This window comes from Aegilops tauschii, chromosome 3 (genome assembly GCF_002575655.3).
Source record: "Aegilops tauschii subsp. strangulata cultivar AL8/78 chromosome 3, Aet v6.0, whole genome shotgun sequence".
Classification (NCBI taxonomy): Eukaryota; Viridiplantae; Streptophyta; class Magnoliopsida; order Poales; family Poaceae; genus Aegilops; species Aegilops tauschii.
Genome location: NC_053037.3, coordinates 578,939,083 through 578,957,573, shown reverse-complemented (window position 1 = coordinate 578,957,573; position 18,491 = coordinate 578,939,083). Strand labels below are relative to the sequence as shown.

Sequence of the window (18,491 nt, the reverse complement as noted above, 5' to 3'; positions counted from 1 at the left end):
GCCTGCACACTAGTAGCGTGGTTTTATTTTATGTTTTCCCTTTTATTTTCTGTTTTATTTTTCATTTTTTAATTTTTTTTAGGGAAACTTTCGATCTATTCATTTTCAATCATGGCAGTGTAACAATCACCAGAAATAATAAAAATTACATTTAGATTCATCGACCATCTAGCAATGACTACAAGCACTGAATCGAGCCGAAGGCGCGGCGCCGTCACGCCCCTCCCTCGCCGGAGCCGGGCACAATTATTGTAGTAGACAGTGGGGAAATCGTTGTGCTAAGGTCCCATAGGACCAACACACCAGAATAGCAACCGTTGCCGATGAAGAGAAGTTTAGATCGGAAAGATCCAATCCGAAGACACATGAACAAAGACAAACAAAGATCGAATCCGAGTAGATCCACCAAAGACAACCACCGGCCGAATCCTGCGAGATCTGTCGGAGACACACCTCCGCATCCCCTCTGAAGATGCTAGACGCATCACCGTCATGGGGGCTAGGCGGGAAGAACCTTATTCCATCTTCAGCGAGCCGCCGCCGTCTCGTCTTCCTTATTGAATAGGACGACGACGCGGTTAGGGTGCGTGGCGGAGCTATGGGTCAGGAGGCAAGTGCAGCTGGTTGGGACGTAGTGGTCGTCTTGTATGGGCGGGAGGGGTATGGTCTCTCCGGTGATCGGATGCCAAAGCCAGGTCTCCCACGGGAAGGCGCCATGCATGGATGATGAAGATCCAGCCCTATTGGGTGGCAAAGCAGATCTAGTTGTCCTCGGGGAATAGCATGGCGGGTGTCACCTCCGTGCATGTTCTCTCTTCTGATATGCTGAACATGAGCATCTCGGTGCTATGTTCTTGATCATCGCTTCCGACTCTGATCGCCGTCATCGACTCATTTCGGGAGGGCCGGTGTTCGAAGATGAACAGTGGCAAGGACTGGAGGGCGCTGGTGATGTTGCACGCCATTGCTGGTCGATCGTGCTTGAAATTGAGTTCAATCTCCGGCCAGTACACATGCGCGTTGTCGTTGTCGGTGGACACGAGAAATCCTCTACCTCTGCTCTTATACATCCATGCAAATATGAAAATTAGACTATTGATTGTCCGAGTCAGTATGCGAACACAATTTCCCCTTTTAGAAAAAAAGAGTACGGAAATATACCCTAAAATGCCATGTATACCCTAATATACCCAGAGGCCTTGTTTACTATTTTTACTTAAAAAAATGCCATAAAAATACATACTTTCCTTGCAAAGACAGAGAAAAAGCGTTGTGTAATTGCCATGCATATAAAAAAATTGAAAAATGCCATGCTACTTTGAAAAATGCCATGTTAAATTTGTTAAAAAGGACATGCTACTTTACAAAAAAATGCTATGATGTAATGTTTTTGCTTTATTTTGTCCACTGTGCACAATTCATAAAAACGCAATGTCGGTGAATTATCCTTTGGCCATGGCAAAAACAAATTGCCATCCTCTTACTAAATAAAAATTTCATCCTATAGTTAATAAAAAATGCAATGAAAGCAATATTAAAAATGCCATGCTATCAATAATAAAACTGCCACCTTCCAAATATAAAACTGCCATCCTCGTAATAATAAAAATGACATGTTATTAATAATAAAAATGTCATGCTGTTTAACATAAACTGAAATCCCTCTTGATAAATAAAAATTCCATGTAACTAAAAATAAAAACAGCATGTTACTAATAATAAAACTGCCGTCCTCTTAGTAATAGAAAACACCATTCTATTAATTATTAAAATGTCATGCTCTTTACAAAAATGCATGCTCTTTATCATAAACTGCCAACCCTCTTGATAAATAAAAAATGCATTGTAACTAAAAAAAATCCATGTTACTAATACATAAAACTGTCATCCTCTTAATAACAGAATATGACATGTTATTAATTATTAAAATGCCATGCTCTCTGCTAAATAAAATGCCATGAGTGGCATTCAAAAGGACCTGAAAAATGCCATGGTCTCTGCTAAAACAAATGCAATGTGTGGCATGAAAAAGGACCTAAAAAATGCCATGCACTTTACTAAAAAAATGCCATGTGGGGTAATAAAACAAGGACCTAAAAAATGACATGCTACATATAATAAAAATGCACATCGCAAGTTGAGGAAAACAACTCTAAAAATATGATATTTCTTCTACCAATAATAAAAAAAATGTTTTTTTAACTGAAACATTATGAATTTTTAAAAATAGCTTCATAACATATATAGAAACAGGTTTAAACTGCAAATGTACACAAAATGTGCTATAGTACAGGTTGTTGACGGTGCGCGCCTTGCGCGGGAGGTCTCTGGTTTGAGACCCCTTGCTCGCATGTTTTTTGGGACAGAAAAAACAAATAATTCGGTGGGAAACATAAAGCAGCGACCTGCTCGAACTGACCTATGTGACATGGGATGGGCATCAAGATGTGTGGGATGGTGATGGGGCAGTTCGCTGTGGTTGGCCTCCCAACGAATGATCGCCAGATAACATTTCTGTTTTATTTTCTCTTTTCCTTTTCTTTTCAGGCTTACTTTTCTTTTTTTTGGTTTTCTTACAGCTGTTTTGGTTTATTTTTGCACTTCTCCTTGTTCATTATTTTAAATTTTTTATTGTACCTTGTTGTATTTTTTTATTTTCAAAACTCTGCATAAATATTTGTAAATTTGTGTTTACAAAAATTACTTCATTTTTTCAAAAACAAAATATATTTTAAATTACACGAATGTTTCTATAAATATGTGGATATTTTTAAATTCTATGAATATACAAAAAATCTGTTAATCACTTTTACTTACAAGAATACATGAACATGTTTACAAAAATACATGAACACTATTTTAAAATACATAAACATTTTAATGCTTTGTAAAAAAATTAAATTTACATGAACTATTTTTGAAAAGACAAGAATATTTATTAAAACATATGAAGACTTTTTATAAATACAAAAGTATTTATTAAAGTATAGTAACCCCATTTGAAAATACATGGGCATCCTCTTAAATTATGGGGAAAAATTCCATGACCACAGATACATTACACACACACATTCTTGATATAATTTAGGCAATTTTTCAAAAATGATTTTTTTTATACCTGTGTCTCATGGTTATTACTCCCCCATTCATGTGCAAACACACAAGTAATAATTCAACACAAGCCCTGGCAATGCCAGATCTCATCAACTAGTGTGCCACATCGCCCCGCCGTATCGGCATGGGACAACCAGATTTCCGCATCGCCCCCAAACCGATTGTGACGTTAGGCATGAAATGACAGCATGGAAAGTTGACTCCTCTTCCCTTCCGCATTGCAAGCAGGTGGCAATCGGGTCAAGATGCCGATAACATTTGAGGTCCCTAGTCCACAACCCTTGTGTGAGCAACTTCCATGCACAAATTTACATCTTTTGTAGAACTAGGATTTTCCAAAACATTTTCCAGACAGGTAGGTCCCCACATGGTCTCAAGATGGTCACCGCACCCCTGGTTCTTCAAGAGGTTCGCCATGGCTAGGTGATATGCGCTTTGCACTGAGAAAACGTCCATCCTTTTCAGGTTGCCATGCTATAAAATCATCTTGCATCTGTGTTGCTAATTTGATATCCTAAATATTTCTTCTACATCAACAGACATCAGGTATGAGATACTGTTTAGGCCGCATTTCATTCCATGAACCTACATGAAGAATAAATTGGGACACCCTTGTAAACCTGCACTGCCCTTGAGGTGTAATAGGTCTCCAGAAAGTGCCCCTCTGAATTCATGTGTCACGCCAAAACCTCACCTTCCGTCCATCACCAATTCTCCCACAGGACTCCCTTCTTTAATAGCTCCAAACCATACTCAATCCCCTTCTAGACCGCCGACGAATTCCCCGTAAACACAATATCAATAAAATTATACCATCGGTAATACTTTGCTTTCACCTCTAGAACATAAACTGTCCGGTCATTCGATTAAACACCAAGCTTGCCTCGCCAGCAATGCTTGGTTAAAGAGGCGCATACCACCAAAACCAAGACCGCCTTCATTTTTGGGAGTATTAGTTTATTTTCCCATGCATTTTGGTGTGTCTTGTGTCTTCATTTCTCCACACCCCACCAGTAACTTCGAGCCATTTTATTCAAATCATCACAGACCGACATCGGTAGTTTGAATGCTCATCACATATGTCAGGATAGCATTCGCCACTTCTTTGATCAACACTCCTTCGTGACCGAGGACATCAATCTCTCTGACCAATCAACAAGTCTCTTGGCCAAACTGTATTGAAGGGATTGAAAACTGCCCCTTAGTCTTTCCCCTCTATGGTACAGGTAGTCCCAAGTACTGGTCCTCGAAATCCTGCCGCCCAATGTGCAGCACATTTTTAACCACCTCCTGTACCACCAAGGGCAAGATTCTCCAAACAATATGCTGCACTTTTCCAGGTGTATTAGTTGACCTGTCCCATTTTCATACCTATGCATCACATCATTAACAATGTTCGCCCTGTACCTCATAAGCTTTAAAAAATAACAATGTATCATCACCAAACAAGAGATGAGATATCCTCGGTGCTGTTGGATAGATAGCAACCGATATAAGACCTCTTGTTTCAACGCATCAAGAATCAAAGCCGACAAGGAATCAACCACAAATAGGAATAAAAAGGTGATAATGGGTCACATTGGCGGAGTTCTCGTGAGGGAGAAAAACGCTCCGATAACTTCCCATTGAACTTCACCGAGGAACTAACTGTTCGCACACAAGGGCGAATCCAGCATAGGTCTTGGTTGTACAGAGGTACACCCAAATTTTTCTGCAAAAAAAAAAATCATATTATATAGTATTAATATACTAACGTTTTTTTTTGAGCGAAAGCAGATATACTAACAAGTCCAGTCCATCGGCAGCAGGCCAACAGCCCACTAGCTAGCCCAGGAGCAGGAACCCGCAATTTCTGCCCAGTGCCCACGCACGAGAGGCCACCCACACCCACATCCCCTCAAAAAAAAAAAAAAAAGACCACCCACACCCAAATACTCCAAGAGCCGGACGGCGGCGGCGGCGGCGGAGACCTTCAGGTAAGCTCTCCTCCCCGCCCCCTTCTCCGACGAGCTGCGCCGCCCCCCTCGCCCTGCTGCGCCTCTTCATCCCATGCTCTGACCACCCTGCGCCGTCTCCGTCACCCCTCCCCCTTCCTGCTGCTCCCGGGCAACTCCCCCCCACCCCCCACACGCGCGCGGCTGCTCCTGTTTCTGCTCGACGCCACCCCCCCCCCCCCCCCCCCCCCCCCTCTGCTGCTCCCCGCTTCTGCTCCCGGGCCTCTCTCCCCCACGCCTGTCCATTCAAGTTTCTGCTCGCCTTTCTCCCCAATTCATGTTCATGGAAATATATGTGTTATGTGGCATGTGCGACTAGTTTTTGGATGGTGCCATTCACCATAGTGCTGTCCCAGTGGGCTTCAGAGCTTTGTCTATTAATCCATTATGCAATTAAATGGCTGCTCGGATTGTTGTCTCCAATAACTGGTTCCCTGAATCGAAAGCTTTTTCCATTAATCCATTATGCTATTCAATGGCTGCTCGAATTGTTGTCTCCAATAACCGAGCTTCATACCATGGTCTCAATGATACTACCCACAGTTCCTCAAACTGGAATGGAGCAAAACATTAGTCAAGATAATAACATAGTATGCATAGCAAAAGCTTATTAAATAAAACTGTGATCAGGCATACTACCTCTATTTCTCTGTGCATTATTAATTTTGACCTGTAGAGGGCTCGCCCACTGTTCCCAGTTTAACTTTTTTGTTTTTTTCTAACTTTGATACATTTTGATTTTGAAGTTATTTAGTACATTTAGAACTTAAATTTACAATCTGGTTAGAAATTTTAGAAAACCAACAATACTGACTGAATACTTGCCTCTATAAGATTGGTCAATTAGTTTGGAAAGTTTGGTTAGTGGACATTAATCTGGTTGCAAACCTGTTAATTTCTTGGTGCCCTGTTGTAGGACTTAACTTTCTGTTTTTTCTTTAAAGATGGATGCCACAGCCCTTCATTATGAAAATCAGAAGTTGGTGCAGCAATTGGAAGCACAGAAGTCTGAAATGCATTTGTTGGAAGCTAAGTTCAAGGAGTTGAGGAATGAACAATCTTCTTATGACAATACTCTGATTTCCCTGGATAAGATGTGGAATCAGGTTCTTTCCTCTGAGCCGTGTAAACTCTGTTTTATGGTTCTTTTCTGGTTCGTAATGCTTCTTACTAATATATGTTAATTATAGCTTGTTGATGATTTAATCCTGCTTGGAGTTCGATTTGGTGGCGGCTTGAACAATTTGCCTGCACTTGACCATGAAGAGTTGTCAGAAGGTTGCTGGCTTATTTGTTTATTTAAATGTTAGATGTTGCTTTGTGAGATGTGCTTTTTTGTTTCAGTAGCGATGTTGCCTTTAGCTGATTGTGTGTTCTTTTTGGTTGCTCAGAATCTATCGAGTCGTGTCCTTCTGAGGAAATTTTTCTCTTCATGCTCTTGAAGTCCAACAATTATGGAAAAAAGGACGACAATAGCTTGTTGGAATTCGCTGAAGAAGCTCTTGCTTTGCGCCGTTCGGCAACTCTTGCTCTCATGAGGTCCCTTCAAGAGGCTATTGCTGCACAACAGGCTAGAAGTGAATATTTGTCATTAGCTTTAAATGGAGAGAAGTCAAATGAAGGTAAAGACAAAAAGTAATATCTGGCTTTTCCCCTCCATTTTTTTGCAGTGCACCTTTATTATTTGCTAATTACCCATCCGCTTGAACTTTCATTATTTAATTTAGATGTTGTTGTTGCCCTTCAAAACCATAATGATCACTTGAAAGAGGTGGTTGGCAATGTCCGTGAAGCTATTTCTATCGTCAAAGAGAAGCATAAAAGGTATCTGGATGAGATTGAGGCTTTCAAAAGCAGCTACTCAAAAGAATTGCATGAAATCAAGCATCTTTCAGGTGTTAAAGAATGTCACTCCTTTCCTCATTTGATATATTTGTTAAATTTTTGTCTCGTGTGCATATCTGGGCATTCACAGTTATTATCTTCTCCGTAGTTACCAGATTCACTAAACCACCCTCCGAACCCCAAACCCCCAATCTCGATTGGGTGCCAATCGGTAAGGATGCGGTGACCAATCGTTCAGGTGGACCATCAAATTCCAACCAAGGAGATTGAGAGAAAAATGGAAGGAATTGCCATGCAGCTATCTCATGTCGAGTAGATCGAGTTGAACATCACCATTGGGTGCTCTCGAGTAGGTTGGCATGGTATGGGCTGCGGCTGCAGCCATATCCGTGAACCATGTGTGGATGAGGTGAGGAAGATGGAGTCGATAGAATCCCTAAGGAAAGCTTTTTGCAAGCAGATCAAAGAAACTGGAGGGGTGGCGCTCCATGCTCGGCAGGGTAGGCAGTCACGATGCTTATTAGGGATGCGAGTTGGTAGTTGGGACCCAGGATCGTTTATGGGCTGTGTGGGCTGACTAGGCCCGTTTCTTGCTTTGCCTATTTTCCAATGCTTCTGTGTGCAGAACCATGTGCTACTTTAGTGTTTGTGCCTAAAGATCTAGTGTTCACAAACCCTAACCTCCGATTTGCCGAACCCTGATCTCTGATTTGCCGAACCCCGATCTCTGATTTGACGAACCCGACCTTCGATTCGCCAAAACCCCAATCTCTGATTTTCCGAACCCGACCTTCGATTCGCCAAACCCCGATCTCTGATTTACCGAAGCCGGCCTTCGATTCCCCGAACCCCAATCTCTGGTTTGCCAAACCCGATCTCTGGTTTGCCAAACCCGATCTCCGATTCGTGAATCAGAGATGTACAACACCCATTGAACCCGATACGTGCTGAGGTAGCTAATCGTGCAGCCGAATAGCAATCGCGAATCAGGTAACAATACACGAATGCATTTGGCTTAATTTTAAAACATACCATTTCCTTCTGTCATCTGGATGATTAAAAGTTGCCCCCCGCCCCCCTTTTTTTAGACTAAAGAACTCTTCTGTTGGCAAGGCGCGCAAATGCACAGCCAGCCCACCCGCATTCGAGTCTCGGCTCGCACGCGTGATGCTCAAGGTTACCTCTTCTATTAAAAAATGCCACCAAGGACTAGTCCTGGCTGGTCCCTTTTTTCTAAAGCTGCCCCTTTTCACAACAAGCTCAGCTTTGCATTCTTGACAAGATTGACCCTGCATCACAGTTTGCATATTTCATACGGAAATAATTTGTGGCATTAATTGTGCTAAAACTTGCTGCCAATACAACTGGAAGAAATGTACTAAGATATGTTAACAGACCCTTGCCAAATCAAAAAAAAAAAAAACTTATCTTGTTCTGTGCTTCCAAATTTTGAGCTATAAAACTGGTCAAGCTTTGATTCTAAAGCAAAGCAATCCATATTCATGTGCTTATGCAGGAGAGCTAGAGGAAACCATGGCGGAGCTTGAGGAAAGTCGACGGAAGTTGGTTATTCTCCAGTTGCAGAGGCATGGAGGTTCACTAATGAACATGTCTGGTCCAAACGCTGTGAATGGTGCTGTTTCGGCTGATAAATCTTCAGACAGAAACATGGGCTGGGGAGATCTCAAAGATGCTGTTGAAGAAGCTAAGGTACATTTAACCAGACCGAATTCCATTGCATATATGCTTTTTATATGCCTTATCTGCTCAGCATTCATCTTATAGTATAATTTGTCCAATGGAGGGCAGACCCTTGCAGGAGACCGCCTGTTTGAACTCCATGAGACTCAAGAGGATAATCTAATACTGTCTAAGCAGTTAGAAGATCTGCAGGTTGGCACCTTCTTTGTAATGGGTGGTTGACATATTTGTTGTACTTTCAAGTTGTATCCTGGGTCTTCTTATTCCTATAATTTGCATTCCGGTGTTATGTGTGCAGGGTCAATTAAAAGACGATAACTATATTTTCACATCAAAACCATATACAATTCTTAGCGATCAGTTACATCATCTGAATGCTGAGATAGAACGATACAAGGGTTTGGTTGAAGTATTGCAGGTAATATGCTTTTCCTCTGTTGTGCTGTTGTTTTGCAAGGTATTTTCTCTTGACGAGCTTTTACTTTCTTTGACTTTAGAATGATAAGAACCAGTTCTTGCAAAGGGAGAAAGAAATGTGTGCAAAAGGAGAATCCGTCGACAATATTAAACAATCCATTACTGCTTATGAGGCCAAAATCGAAGAACTGGAACATCAGATTCTAAAATCCATGGCTGAGAAGAATGATCTTGAGATCAAAGTTGAGGAATCATTGCAGGATTCAGGTATTGAGGCCTGACTTAGTGGCTTGCTAAATCGAGATCTGGGTTAACCTCCTTCTGCAGTGTAATATACTTTGTTCTCAATTCCACCACCTGTCTAGGTAAAAAAGACTTCAAGGATGAGATTCATGTCATGGCTGCAGCACTCTCCAAAGAGATGGAAATGATGGAGAACCAATTGAATAGATCAAAGGATGCGGCTTCTGAAGCACTTGCATTACGTGAAGAAGCTGAATCGTTGAGAACTTTGTTAGCTAAGAAGGTATGTCATTGATCTGGATCTATCGATGTTTCCAGACTGGATTCTCAGTCTCCATCTGTTGCCATGTCGGTTAATGTCACTGAAACTTAACATGTTTGTACGTGGTAGTGAGATTGCCACTCAGTGTGTAATGAAAAATAAATCATTTATGTTTCTTCATCGTGATTCCTGTACATATTTACTCACTTTGCATTGATTTTATCTGACAGGATATTTTCTGCATTCATATATCTGACATATAGATTAATTAAGTACAAAGAGCAAGCACCACATACCTGAACCAGTCCATTCTTACCGTGTCATGAACCGAGTTGAACAAAGAGTTGGAAATGGAATAAGATGGATTAAGGTAGAACGACATTAGATTGAAGGGGTGACCAGTTGGGGTAGTAACACTAGAATAGCTGGTCAAGGGAAGTTTGTTTACTGATCACCTTCTACAAAGAAGCAAAGTCATCACTTAAATAGTCGACTGCTAGCACATAACCATCTCAATTTGAACCAACCAAATCTAAAATATAGCATGTTCTAACAGATGCACATATGTGACTTTTTTGAGAAGTTTTCCAGATGCACAAGTATCTAAAACCTAGCTCAAGCAACCACCTCTGTATGTACGTTTACTTTCCCCAATATAGTATGCAGAAGTGTTTATGTTTGTCATTCAAAATATATTTGTCATAAAATTTATTCTATGTCATTTTCCTCAATATTTTATCTCTAAAGTATATGAAAAGTTATAGTTAATTATTTGTATCAGAGACCGTGTCTGATCTCCAAAATGAGAAGTGAAGAGAAAGGTTATATTATCTTCAGGCTGTCTCTTCTTTATTAAAGCTGGGTGATTGTTTACAAAAATAAGATTAACTCAATACTCTCGGGTATACTCATGTGTACTTTGATGCTGTTATATGCTTGCATTGTTACATGTTTTTAGGATCATTGTTAGATCTTCAAACAATATTATTCACAAACTATTTCCGTAGAGTTTTATCTTCTGAACTATACCTGAGAAATTGTGAATAGACCTCTAGCATAATCGAAACATCTGATGGAAGTATCTCCAATTTTCAGATCAGTGAACAGAAGGAAATATCTGATAGATACAACACACAAGTCTCTGAGATCAAGTCCCTCAAAGAATTGGTATGGTACCATGAAAATCTCTCGTCTTCTAATTGTGCTGACAGCCTGAGATATATTTGCGTTCTCTGAAAGTGTTTGCTTTTCCCTCCACCATGGTTCTCTCAGCTCGGAGAAATTTTCGAGTTATTACACAAGCAATTATATCTGATTTGTTATTACTTATTAGCATAGACTCACCCCATAGCTGGCCAAAGGAGGAACTTGGAGAGCAATTAGCTTGGGCCTTAAGCCAATTATATATAAGGAAATATAAAATTAGTTACGTTAGGGTGAGATATGATCAAATAAGGTTAGATCTGTCAAGATTAGTCCTTGCTATCTCTATGTCCGTTAGGGTACATGCTACCTATGAAGATTTAGTCCTTGCTCTCTATAACAAAGCCATTCTTTAAAAAGAGATAGCATGCACCATTAGGTTATCTCTACTTGTCATTAAATAAGGTCAGATCTGTCAAGATTAGTCCTTGCTTGATACCTGGTTTCTGAAAATACATTATGGATTAACAGTTAGTTCTTAGTCTTTCAAGCATTGGTGTATATTCAGCTTTTGCAACTAGCTACCTGAAATTGTTGTTATTTTCCAACTGTGGGCAAGCAAACATCTGGTAGTGAATATGCAACTAACAGTATGGGCCCTTAAATTTTAAACAATTGTGGGCAAACAAACATCTGGTAGTGAATATGCAACTACGAGAGGTTACATAAATGACCATAAATATAAAAATCTTCCATTTTCTTAAGAAAAACAAGGAAGTATTGCCCTTCGATGGTCCGAAGCCAAGCTCTTGCAACTTTGCACTGTGTCTGGATTGCCATTCATGTTTTCTGAATGAAATTTCAACAGATTGAGACGTTGGAAAAGGAAAATCAGGAGTTGGAATTTATTGTGGATATGTATGGGAAAGAATGTTCTGAGTCGAGGTATGACTTGATTGTTATCGTCATCACTTATCAGTTGTGTTGATTTTTTATGACTGTGACTTATGCTGTTCTCTTAGATGATCACGTAGTCCATCAGATTCTTGAAAGTCTCTGTTAGAAAATGTTTTCTACTTACTTGGGATTTACAGTTTACCACACCTTGGGAACAAGAGATAAAGTTGACACATCCCTTTATGATTCTTAAAGTTCTACTATCATTCAATGCATTTTTTTTCTTCTGAATAAACATGTTCTACTGTCTGCCTAAAAGAAGTCCATCTTTACTCTAATCCTCAATTTCAGCTATATACTTTACATATGAAAATTTGCGGTCAGGTTAAATCTATCAAGTTGTTAAAACATGTGATTGTTAAGCTTCATGCACTAGCCAACGCAACCAGAAGTCCAAACTGATGGAAAGGGCTAAGCAATCCACATATACACTTCAACAGTGATGAGAGTGTTAATTTGGATGCAATCTGCTAACACTAGCTGACATAGGTGCTATGTGACATTTGTAAATGCTGAAAGGAAAATATACTAGTTTAGATCGCTGAAAATAAAATGTTCAAAACGGCAAGGAATAAAAATCATAGTTCATATAGGCTAAGAACTCAAAAAATGGAAAAAAAACTTAAGTTGGTTACCTCTACGCTTTCCTCCATTACCAAATGCCCATTGATTTCCCCTTTGAAAACGATCCATAGAATGAATGTCAATTCACAGCTTTCATCAATTTTTCATACTAATATATTTTTGCTTCATTTGTTAGATTCTTATTTTACTATGTGAATCTAGGACAATTACAGAGATCAAGGAATCAGAAAATCGAGCTCGCAAGCAGGCTGAATATTTGAGAACTAGTCTAGAAGAGCATAGTCTTGAGCTTCGTGTAAAAGCAGCAAATGAAGCCGAAACTGCATGCCAGCGAAGGCTTTGCATTGCTGAAGCAGAACTGGAAGAGTTAAGGACCGATGTAGATGCATCTGAAAGGTCAGTTATCTTCTCCTAGTGACAATTCGATATGTGTTCTCCAGTTTACTGGCACTGAAATAGTTCTCCAGTTTACTTGGGTTGCTATTTCAAACGAGTTTTCCATTGAGGGGATCAGGATCTTAATTATTGCAGTTGTTTCATCCTGGTTGCTCCTATTAATGACGTGAAAAATGTTGAGTGTGTTAAATACATACTTTCTCCGTCCGGAATTAGTTGATGTTGTTCAAACGGATGTATCTAGCATCGAAATACGTCTAGATACATCCGTTTGAGCGTCAATTAATAACGTATGGAGTACTATTTATAACGGTTAACATAGTCCTTTATAGGTTTCAAAACCGCCCATTTTGCCGCTCAATGGCCAATACACTCCCTTAACCCCCCATACTTGATCACAACTTCCATTGGAAATCCGAGCATATACACCTTGTTCCTAAATTCCATTTACTAAATTCTTAATAAACTCATAGGCTCAAATGCACAAACAAACTGGACTTTTTTTTTGCAGCCGTAAACCAGGCCAGGTGAAATCAGAACTGGCTAGGTTCCAGTTTAACTCCTGCAACTGGTTCCTGCACCTGCTAGTAATACATATATTTTGTGCCTTACTGTCCTGTTTGGCCAACTCGGTTAAAACCTAATTCGAACTCAATAATCCTCATCTTGCTATCAAGTATTATCCAACTAGTTCTAGTGATCAGTAATTTAAACGAGCTTTTATATTTTCCTACAGCTGGCAGCATATGTTATGTTTGTGAACCAGTAGATATTTTATTGTTCACTGAGGACTTGGTATTCTGTATCATCTCTGCAGCTTCATCCCTTGTATGATCTGTTTTGCAGAGATGTTCTGGAACTCAAGGAGGCAATAAGAATTAAAGAAGCAGAAGGAGATGCTTATATCTCTGAAATTGAGGTTAGCTCATTTTTCGTTTTCTTATCAGCAGTGTTTTTTTGTGTGTGTGCGAGTGTGTTTGAAAGCAAATGATGCTGTCACTGCAGACAATTGGTCAAGCATATGAAGACATGCAGACACAAAACCAGCATCTTCTTCAACAGGTTGCCGACAGAGATGATTTTAACATAAAGGTGCGTATCTGATACCAGGGCAGATCTTCGCTGCCAGCTTGCTGGGCTTTCTGTGGTGGAATCCGCGCTTCTGTCTCACGGGCGTTTCCCCTTTGCTGTCGGCATGGCACTCCCCTCAATATAGCAACACACCACTAGGATCCTGTTACATGCTCCATGTGTACAAGCATGGTGACAGCTGCGGCTGTTGGGCTAGGGGGCCTGGTGTATCTCTCTTTTCCGTTTTCCATCTCTATCTTTTAGCTACTTACTCCAGTTGCTGCTACTTGTTGATTCATATAGTGTGGCCTTGCAGCACGTCTCTGGCTAGCACCTAGATGCTGGCATCACCTTGCCTTATTGCGTTATTAACCATGCACTGCAACCCCACATCATTTATGCTCTGTTGCATTGCCAGAAGATACGTTGTTTGCTTTTCTTATTAGTTCCCGTCAGTAACTTGCTTCTCATCTAACAGCTAGTATCAGATAGTGTGAAGACAAAGCAAGCCTCTGCTTCCCTTCTCTCTGAAAAGCATTTGTTACAGAAGCAACTCCATCAGGTGAACAGTTCACTGGAGTCATCTAAACAAAAACTCTGCCGTGGTGAAGAGCAGGTAATCTCTGACTCATGCCCTGTGTGTTATTTATGGTTCAGTTTGCTGTCTGCCAACAGTAACTGAAAATCACTTCAAAGCAAATATTTATTGTATTAAAAATATATTGTTTGTGTGTGTCTGTGTTTACCACTGAGCTGGTTTTGAAGTGTCTTTATTTGAATAAACCTTACAGATGAAAGCCTATGTCGCACAAGCTATAAAAGCTTCTTCAGAGAACAGGCATCATGCAATTACCATTGAAAAGACTCTGCTGGAGGTATCTGAAGCAGAGAAGGAGCTCAAGTGGCTTCGGTCCGCCGTTGGATCCTCTGAGAAAGAATATGAGCAAAACCAGAAAAAAATAGCTGAGCTCAGAACGGAGCTGGAGCGTGAGAGGTTAGGCTTGCTGGCGTGGTGTTAATTTTTGGTTCCAAGTTGGTCTTGCTGTAATGCCACCAGGGCTTGTTACATTCTCTTGCTATCTTATTATAGAAGCGAGAAGAGAAAGCTCGAGGAAGAATACGAGGAGGTGAAGAATGAAGTCACGGAGCTGACCTCCGAGAACGAAGAGGCTACTATCCAGAAGCTCCAGGACGAGATAAAAGAATGCAAGGCTATTCTCAAGTGTGGCGTGTGCTTTGACCGACCCAAAGAGGTAACTTGCTGTTCATTGAATTGCACAACCTTATTTTTGGATGATGCAGATTTGTATGTGACTCGAGATGGTAGAAGCTGAGTTATAAGTTCCAGTTTCTCTGTTATGCTCTTAAACCTGAATACCACCTACCGCTGAATGCTGATTAGCCTTCTGTTGCTTGTTTGGTTGTTCGCAGGTTGTGATCACCAAATGCTTCCACCTGTTCTGCTCAACATGCATCCAGAGGAACCTCGAGCTACGCCACCGGAAGTGCCCGGGCTGCGGCACCCCTTTCGGGCAAAATGACGTGCGAGAGGTGAAAATCTGAAGCCTCAGCGATGCTGCCTTGGATGACCTGGTAGTAGGTCGTTTGGTGCCTCTGGACACCACCATCAACCTGCTGCCCGTGCTTGTCTCTTGTAGATATGCAATGGTTTCCGTTGTCCCGTGGGGGCACTTAGATCCAGCAAAGAAGTAATAAAACCTAAGTAAAATAAATGAACAAGTAACAAAGAAGTGAAAAAGAAGTTTGTTGTAACTTTAGAGCCTCTGTGATGTTTGATTGCTGGGTGATCTCTTGCCTCTACTCGAGGCCATTGCAATGATGGTTTGAAGCGTGTTATTAGGAGTAAATAAAAAATGAATGGATGGTGAAGATTGTTTCTGCCTTCAAAAAGGTTGGTCCGCTAAGATATGATGAACAGGGACGGCCTGCCTTATGTGTTTCTGTAGCTAGATCATAAGCAACAGTTGTTTCTGCGGAGCTGCTCTTGCTGGAGTTGAGAGGCTCCTGTCCTGCTGCACAACAAATATACATCAAGATGAGCAAGCTTGACGGGCAACTTCCTTCATAATTATTTGCCAAAATCATAGTTAAGAGTACAGAAGATGCAGATCATTCTCATTGAAAGAAAAATCGTAGTTAAGATATTTTGAACATATAAAGATAGTAAATAGTTACATAGTCCCTGTGTCCCATAGCGTAAGATAGTTTTTGACACTAGTGTAATGTAAAAAATGTTCTTATATTATGGGATGGAGGGAGTACAAAACATTTTATTTATTGAAATATCTTTGCGTTTTTTAACAAACATTTTATTTGACACTGAATAACTTTTTTGTATATGTTAAAACATATTGTTTTGAAAATACTTTTGAATAAAGTATTTTTTAAGAACTCTTATAAAATTTGAAAATAATAATCTATAGAACATGATATATATATATTTTATTCGACAATATCATTTACGGTTGCTATTTTCTATTGGCGCATCTTGTTTGCCCCCCTCCCCCCACCCCGGATCATAAACTGCTCGGTAGCTCTAAGTAGGCATGCCATCGTTGTGCTATGCGCTACGGAAAAACAAAATGCTCCGATCACCTAACCCTTAGATAGCAGTCGACCCTTGGTGGGCTAGCGCTAGCCGTGCCTCATTAATTTATAGGGAAGGGACGCAAGGTTTCTTGTGTGACCTTATGAATCTATTTCTACAGCGCTTTTGGTAAAATTTGTACCTGTCATTCTAATAATTTTGCCACCGCCTACCGGTTGCGTTAGCCGATGGTGTAGGGTGGGCGGCAGAATGCGAAGCAACATACGTGAAGTCGTTTCCGGTGTGGCGGGCATGGGGAGGGAGAGGCAGGGATGTTGCCGCCCAGTGCCCATGTGGTGGCTATGCACAATGACCCACGTCACTGGGCACGTCGCTGGGCATGAACTCCGCTTCCATGGATTGTTTTTTTTTAAGTATTGGTGAAGATTATGTTCCAAAAGGGACCATGCATATGATGTTTGGAGTTGGGTTTATTGTAGACGTGAATCTCTGCAACGTAGACCATTGGCAAGATAAGTTTTTTATTTTCGAGCATAGAGGTTTTTGAGTAAATTAAGAGTTTGCAAAGAAACCTGAGCCCGGCCCAGCCGGTTTCATCTCAACTAGATACGCAAAGCCCAGCCCAAATGCATTTCTGTTCGTTTCCACGAGAGAGGAAATCCTACCACTCCACCGCCGCCGCCGTCACTACCACACACACACACACACAAGCAGAGCAGGATGAGCTCCCAGCCGGCGACCATGGCGGCGGCCGCACGAGCAGCAGCGACGCATCTCCTCCCTGGCCTCCCGGATGAGGTCGTGGTCTGGGAGATCCTCGTCCGCCTGCCCCCCAAAGCCATCCTCCGCTGCCGCGCCTGGCGCCTCGCCACCTCCACCCGCGACTTTCTCCTCGCCCACCACGCCCGCCAGCCCACCACCCCCCTCCTCTACGGCTACAACTGCGCCGGCGACGTCGTTGAGTCCCTAGACATCATTCCGTTGGACAACGTGGCAGGGGTCGACGAGCTCCAGTACAGCGCGCGACTTGGCATTCGCAGCGTTTACGGCCACGGCCTCCTGCTCCAGGACTCCTGCGATGGGCTCCTCCTCCTTCACAACGGTAGCCTGCATTGGTACGTAAACTCCTACATAACGGTATTTGACACCATTTCTGAGTCGCTCCGGTTGATGCAATGTTCGATTGTTATTGACTGCGCCGACCTGTTTGAGATGGGTGGCATGCTTGGCATGTTCGGTCTTAATTATGAAGGGACAAGCGTTGAAATCTGGGCGATGCAGGACTACAAATCCGAGATCTGGGCCTTAAAGTATCGGGTCGAATTGCCGGTTGCGGAGATCAGCTTGCAATGTGGAAAGTTTGACCATCGTTGGGAGGTGGTTGCCACGTCGTCTTGGGACGGTCATGTGCTCGTGCTGGTCCATTTTGATGATTGGCTACTTCAGGTTGGCATGGAAGGCCAGTTGGTTGCCAGTTTCCATCGCAAAGGCCTCCGTCCTACTCGACTTCGACTCAAACAAAGTCTAGTTTCACATGCTTTCTTTCGGACACTAGAGGGTTATGTTGTCAACAACTCGCCTTTCATCAGATGATAATGTGGTGAGCACACATATCCTTTCATCTGAGGCTTGTTGAGTGTGGTGGTGCTTCTTACAACCTAGCTCTCCGTATCCACATCAGCTGCAGTATTTAATTTAGGGTCAGTTTGTTTCAGCTGCAGATTATGCGGAGGTGGATTTTGCTGAACTGGATGCACTATGAGCCTGCTAGCTTCTTTGTTGAGGTTCAAAAACTTATGATCAAGGAGCTCTGACACTTACATGGATGCATTATGTTTCTTTGAATATCCTTTGGGGCCAATGTCGTTACTGTGATTGTGATGCCAAAATTACAAGTCATTTGGGTAAGTGGTTGAAATGTTTGCTAAAATTACAGGCGGTTTCCTGTTTCTAAGCTAAAGAAGAAATGGGGCAGATTATCCTCCTTGTTGAAGTAAATTGCACCTGATTTTGAACCAGAACTCGGAGCACCAGTTAAACTGAAAGAGTGCATTATAATTAATTATGGTTAAGTATTGATATATACATCTGCCTTTGTGTTGCATCATTTGGAATTGTATTTATCATTCACCTTTGCTGCTAACCATTTTAAGGAATCAACACTTCTTGTGATGTTCAATCTTAACAGAAGCTT

At 41.4% G+C, this 18,491-nt stretch overlaps 2 protein-coding genes across 5 annotated transcripts; both read left to right on the top strand.

Annotated features, from left to right (window-relative positions):
* Window positions 1-4,999: 4,999 nt before the first annotated feature.
* On the top strand, window positions 5,000-15,506 carry LOC109740535 (E3 ubiquitin-protein ligase BRE1-like 2). Of its 4 annotated transcripts, none has more exons than XM_045233863.2 (19): window positions 5,000-5,090; window positions 6,053-6,214; window positions 6,299-6,386; window positions 6,500-6,730; window positions 6,878-7,003; window positions 8,470-8,663; window positions 8,763-8,846; window positions 8,953-9,072; window positions 9,152-9,338; window positions 9,437-9,597; window positions 10,672-10,743; window positions 11,588-11,664; window positions 12,463-12,657; window positions 13,504-13,576; window positions 13,663-13,749; window positions 14,207-14,344; window positions 14,520-14,722; window positions 14,819-14,981; window positions 15,160-15,506. In XM_045233863.2, the coding sequence occupies exons 2-19, from the start codon at window positions 6,053-6,055 to the stop codon at window positions 15,289-15,291; spliced, it is 2,493 nt and encodes an 830-aa protein (XP_045089798.1). In that variant the 5' UTR covers window positions 5,000-5,090; the 3' UTR covers window positions 15,292-15,506. The 4 variants fall into 4 exon arrangements, with proteins under 4 accessions (XP_045089798.1, XP_045089797.1, XP_045089800.1 ...); XM_045233862.2 differs by having other exon boundaries at window positions 5,015-5,090; window positions 6,836-7,003; XM_045233865.2 differs by lacking the exons at window positions 5,000-5,090; window positions 6,053-6,214; window positions 6,299-6,386; window positions 6,500-6,730; window positions 6,878-7,003 and adding an exon at window positions 7,858-7,943.
* A 1,226-nt stretch (window positions 15,507-16,732) lies between these two features.
* On the top strand, window positions 16,733-18,491 carry LOC120962011 (uncharacterized). Its single transcript, XM_040385762.1, has 2 exons — window positions 16,733-17,897; window positions 18,013-18,491. The coding sequence occupies exon 1, from the start codon at window positions 17,018-17,020 to the stop codon at window positions 17,888-17,890; it is 873 nt and encodes a 290-aa protein (XP_040241696.1). The 5' UTR covers window positions 16,733-17,017; the 3' UTR covers window positions 17,891-17,897; window positions 18,013-18,491.

Coding starts and splice junctions, on each gene's coding strand:
- LOC109740535 (XM_045233862.2), top strand. CDS start 6,053: ATGGATGCCACAGCCCTTCATTATGAAAATCAGAAGTTGGTGCAGCAA. Junction 9,339..9,436: donor GGAATCATTGCAGGATTCAG/GTATTGAGGCCT, acceptor CCACCTGTCTAG/GTAAAAAAGACTTCAAGGAT. Junction 14,723..14,818: donor ACGGAGCTGGAGCGTGAGAG/GTTAGGCTTGCT, acceptor ATCTTATTATAG/AAGCGAGAAGAGAAAGCTCG.
- LOC120962011 (XM_040385762.1), top strand. CDS start 17,018: ATGAGCTCCCAGCCGGCGACCATGGCGGCGGCCGCACGAGCAGCAGCG.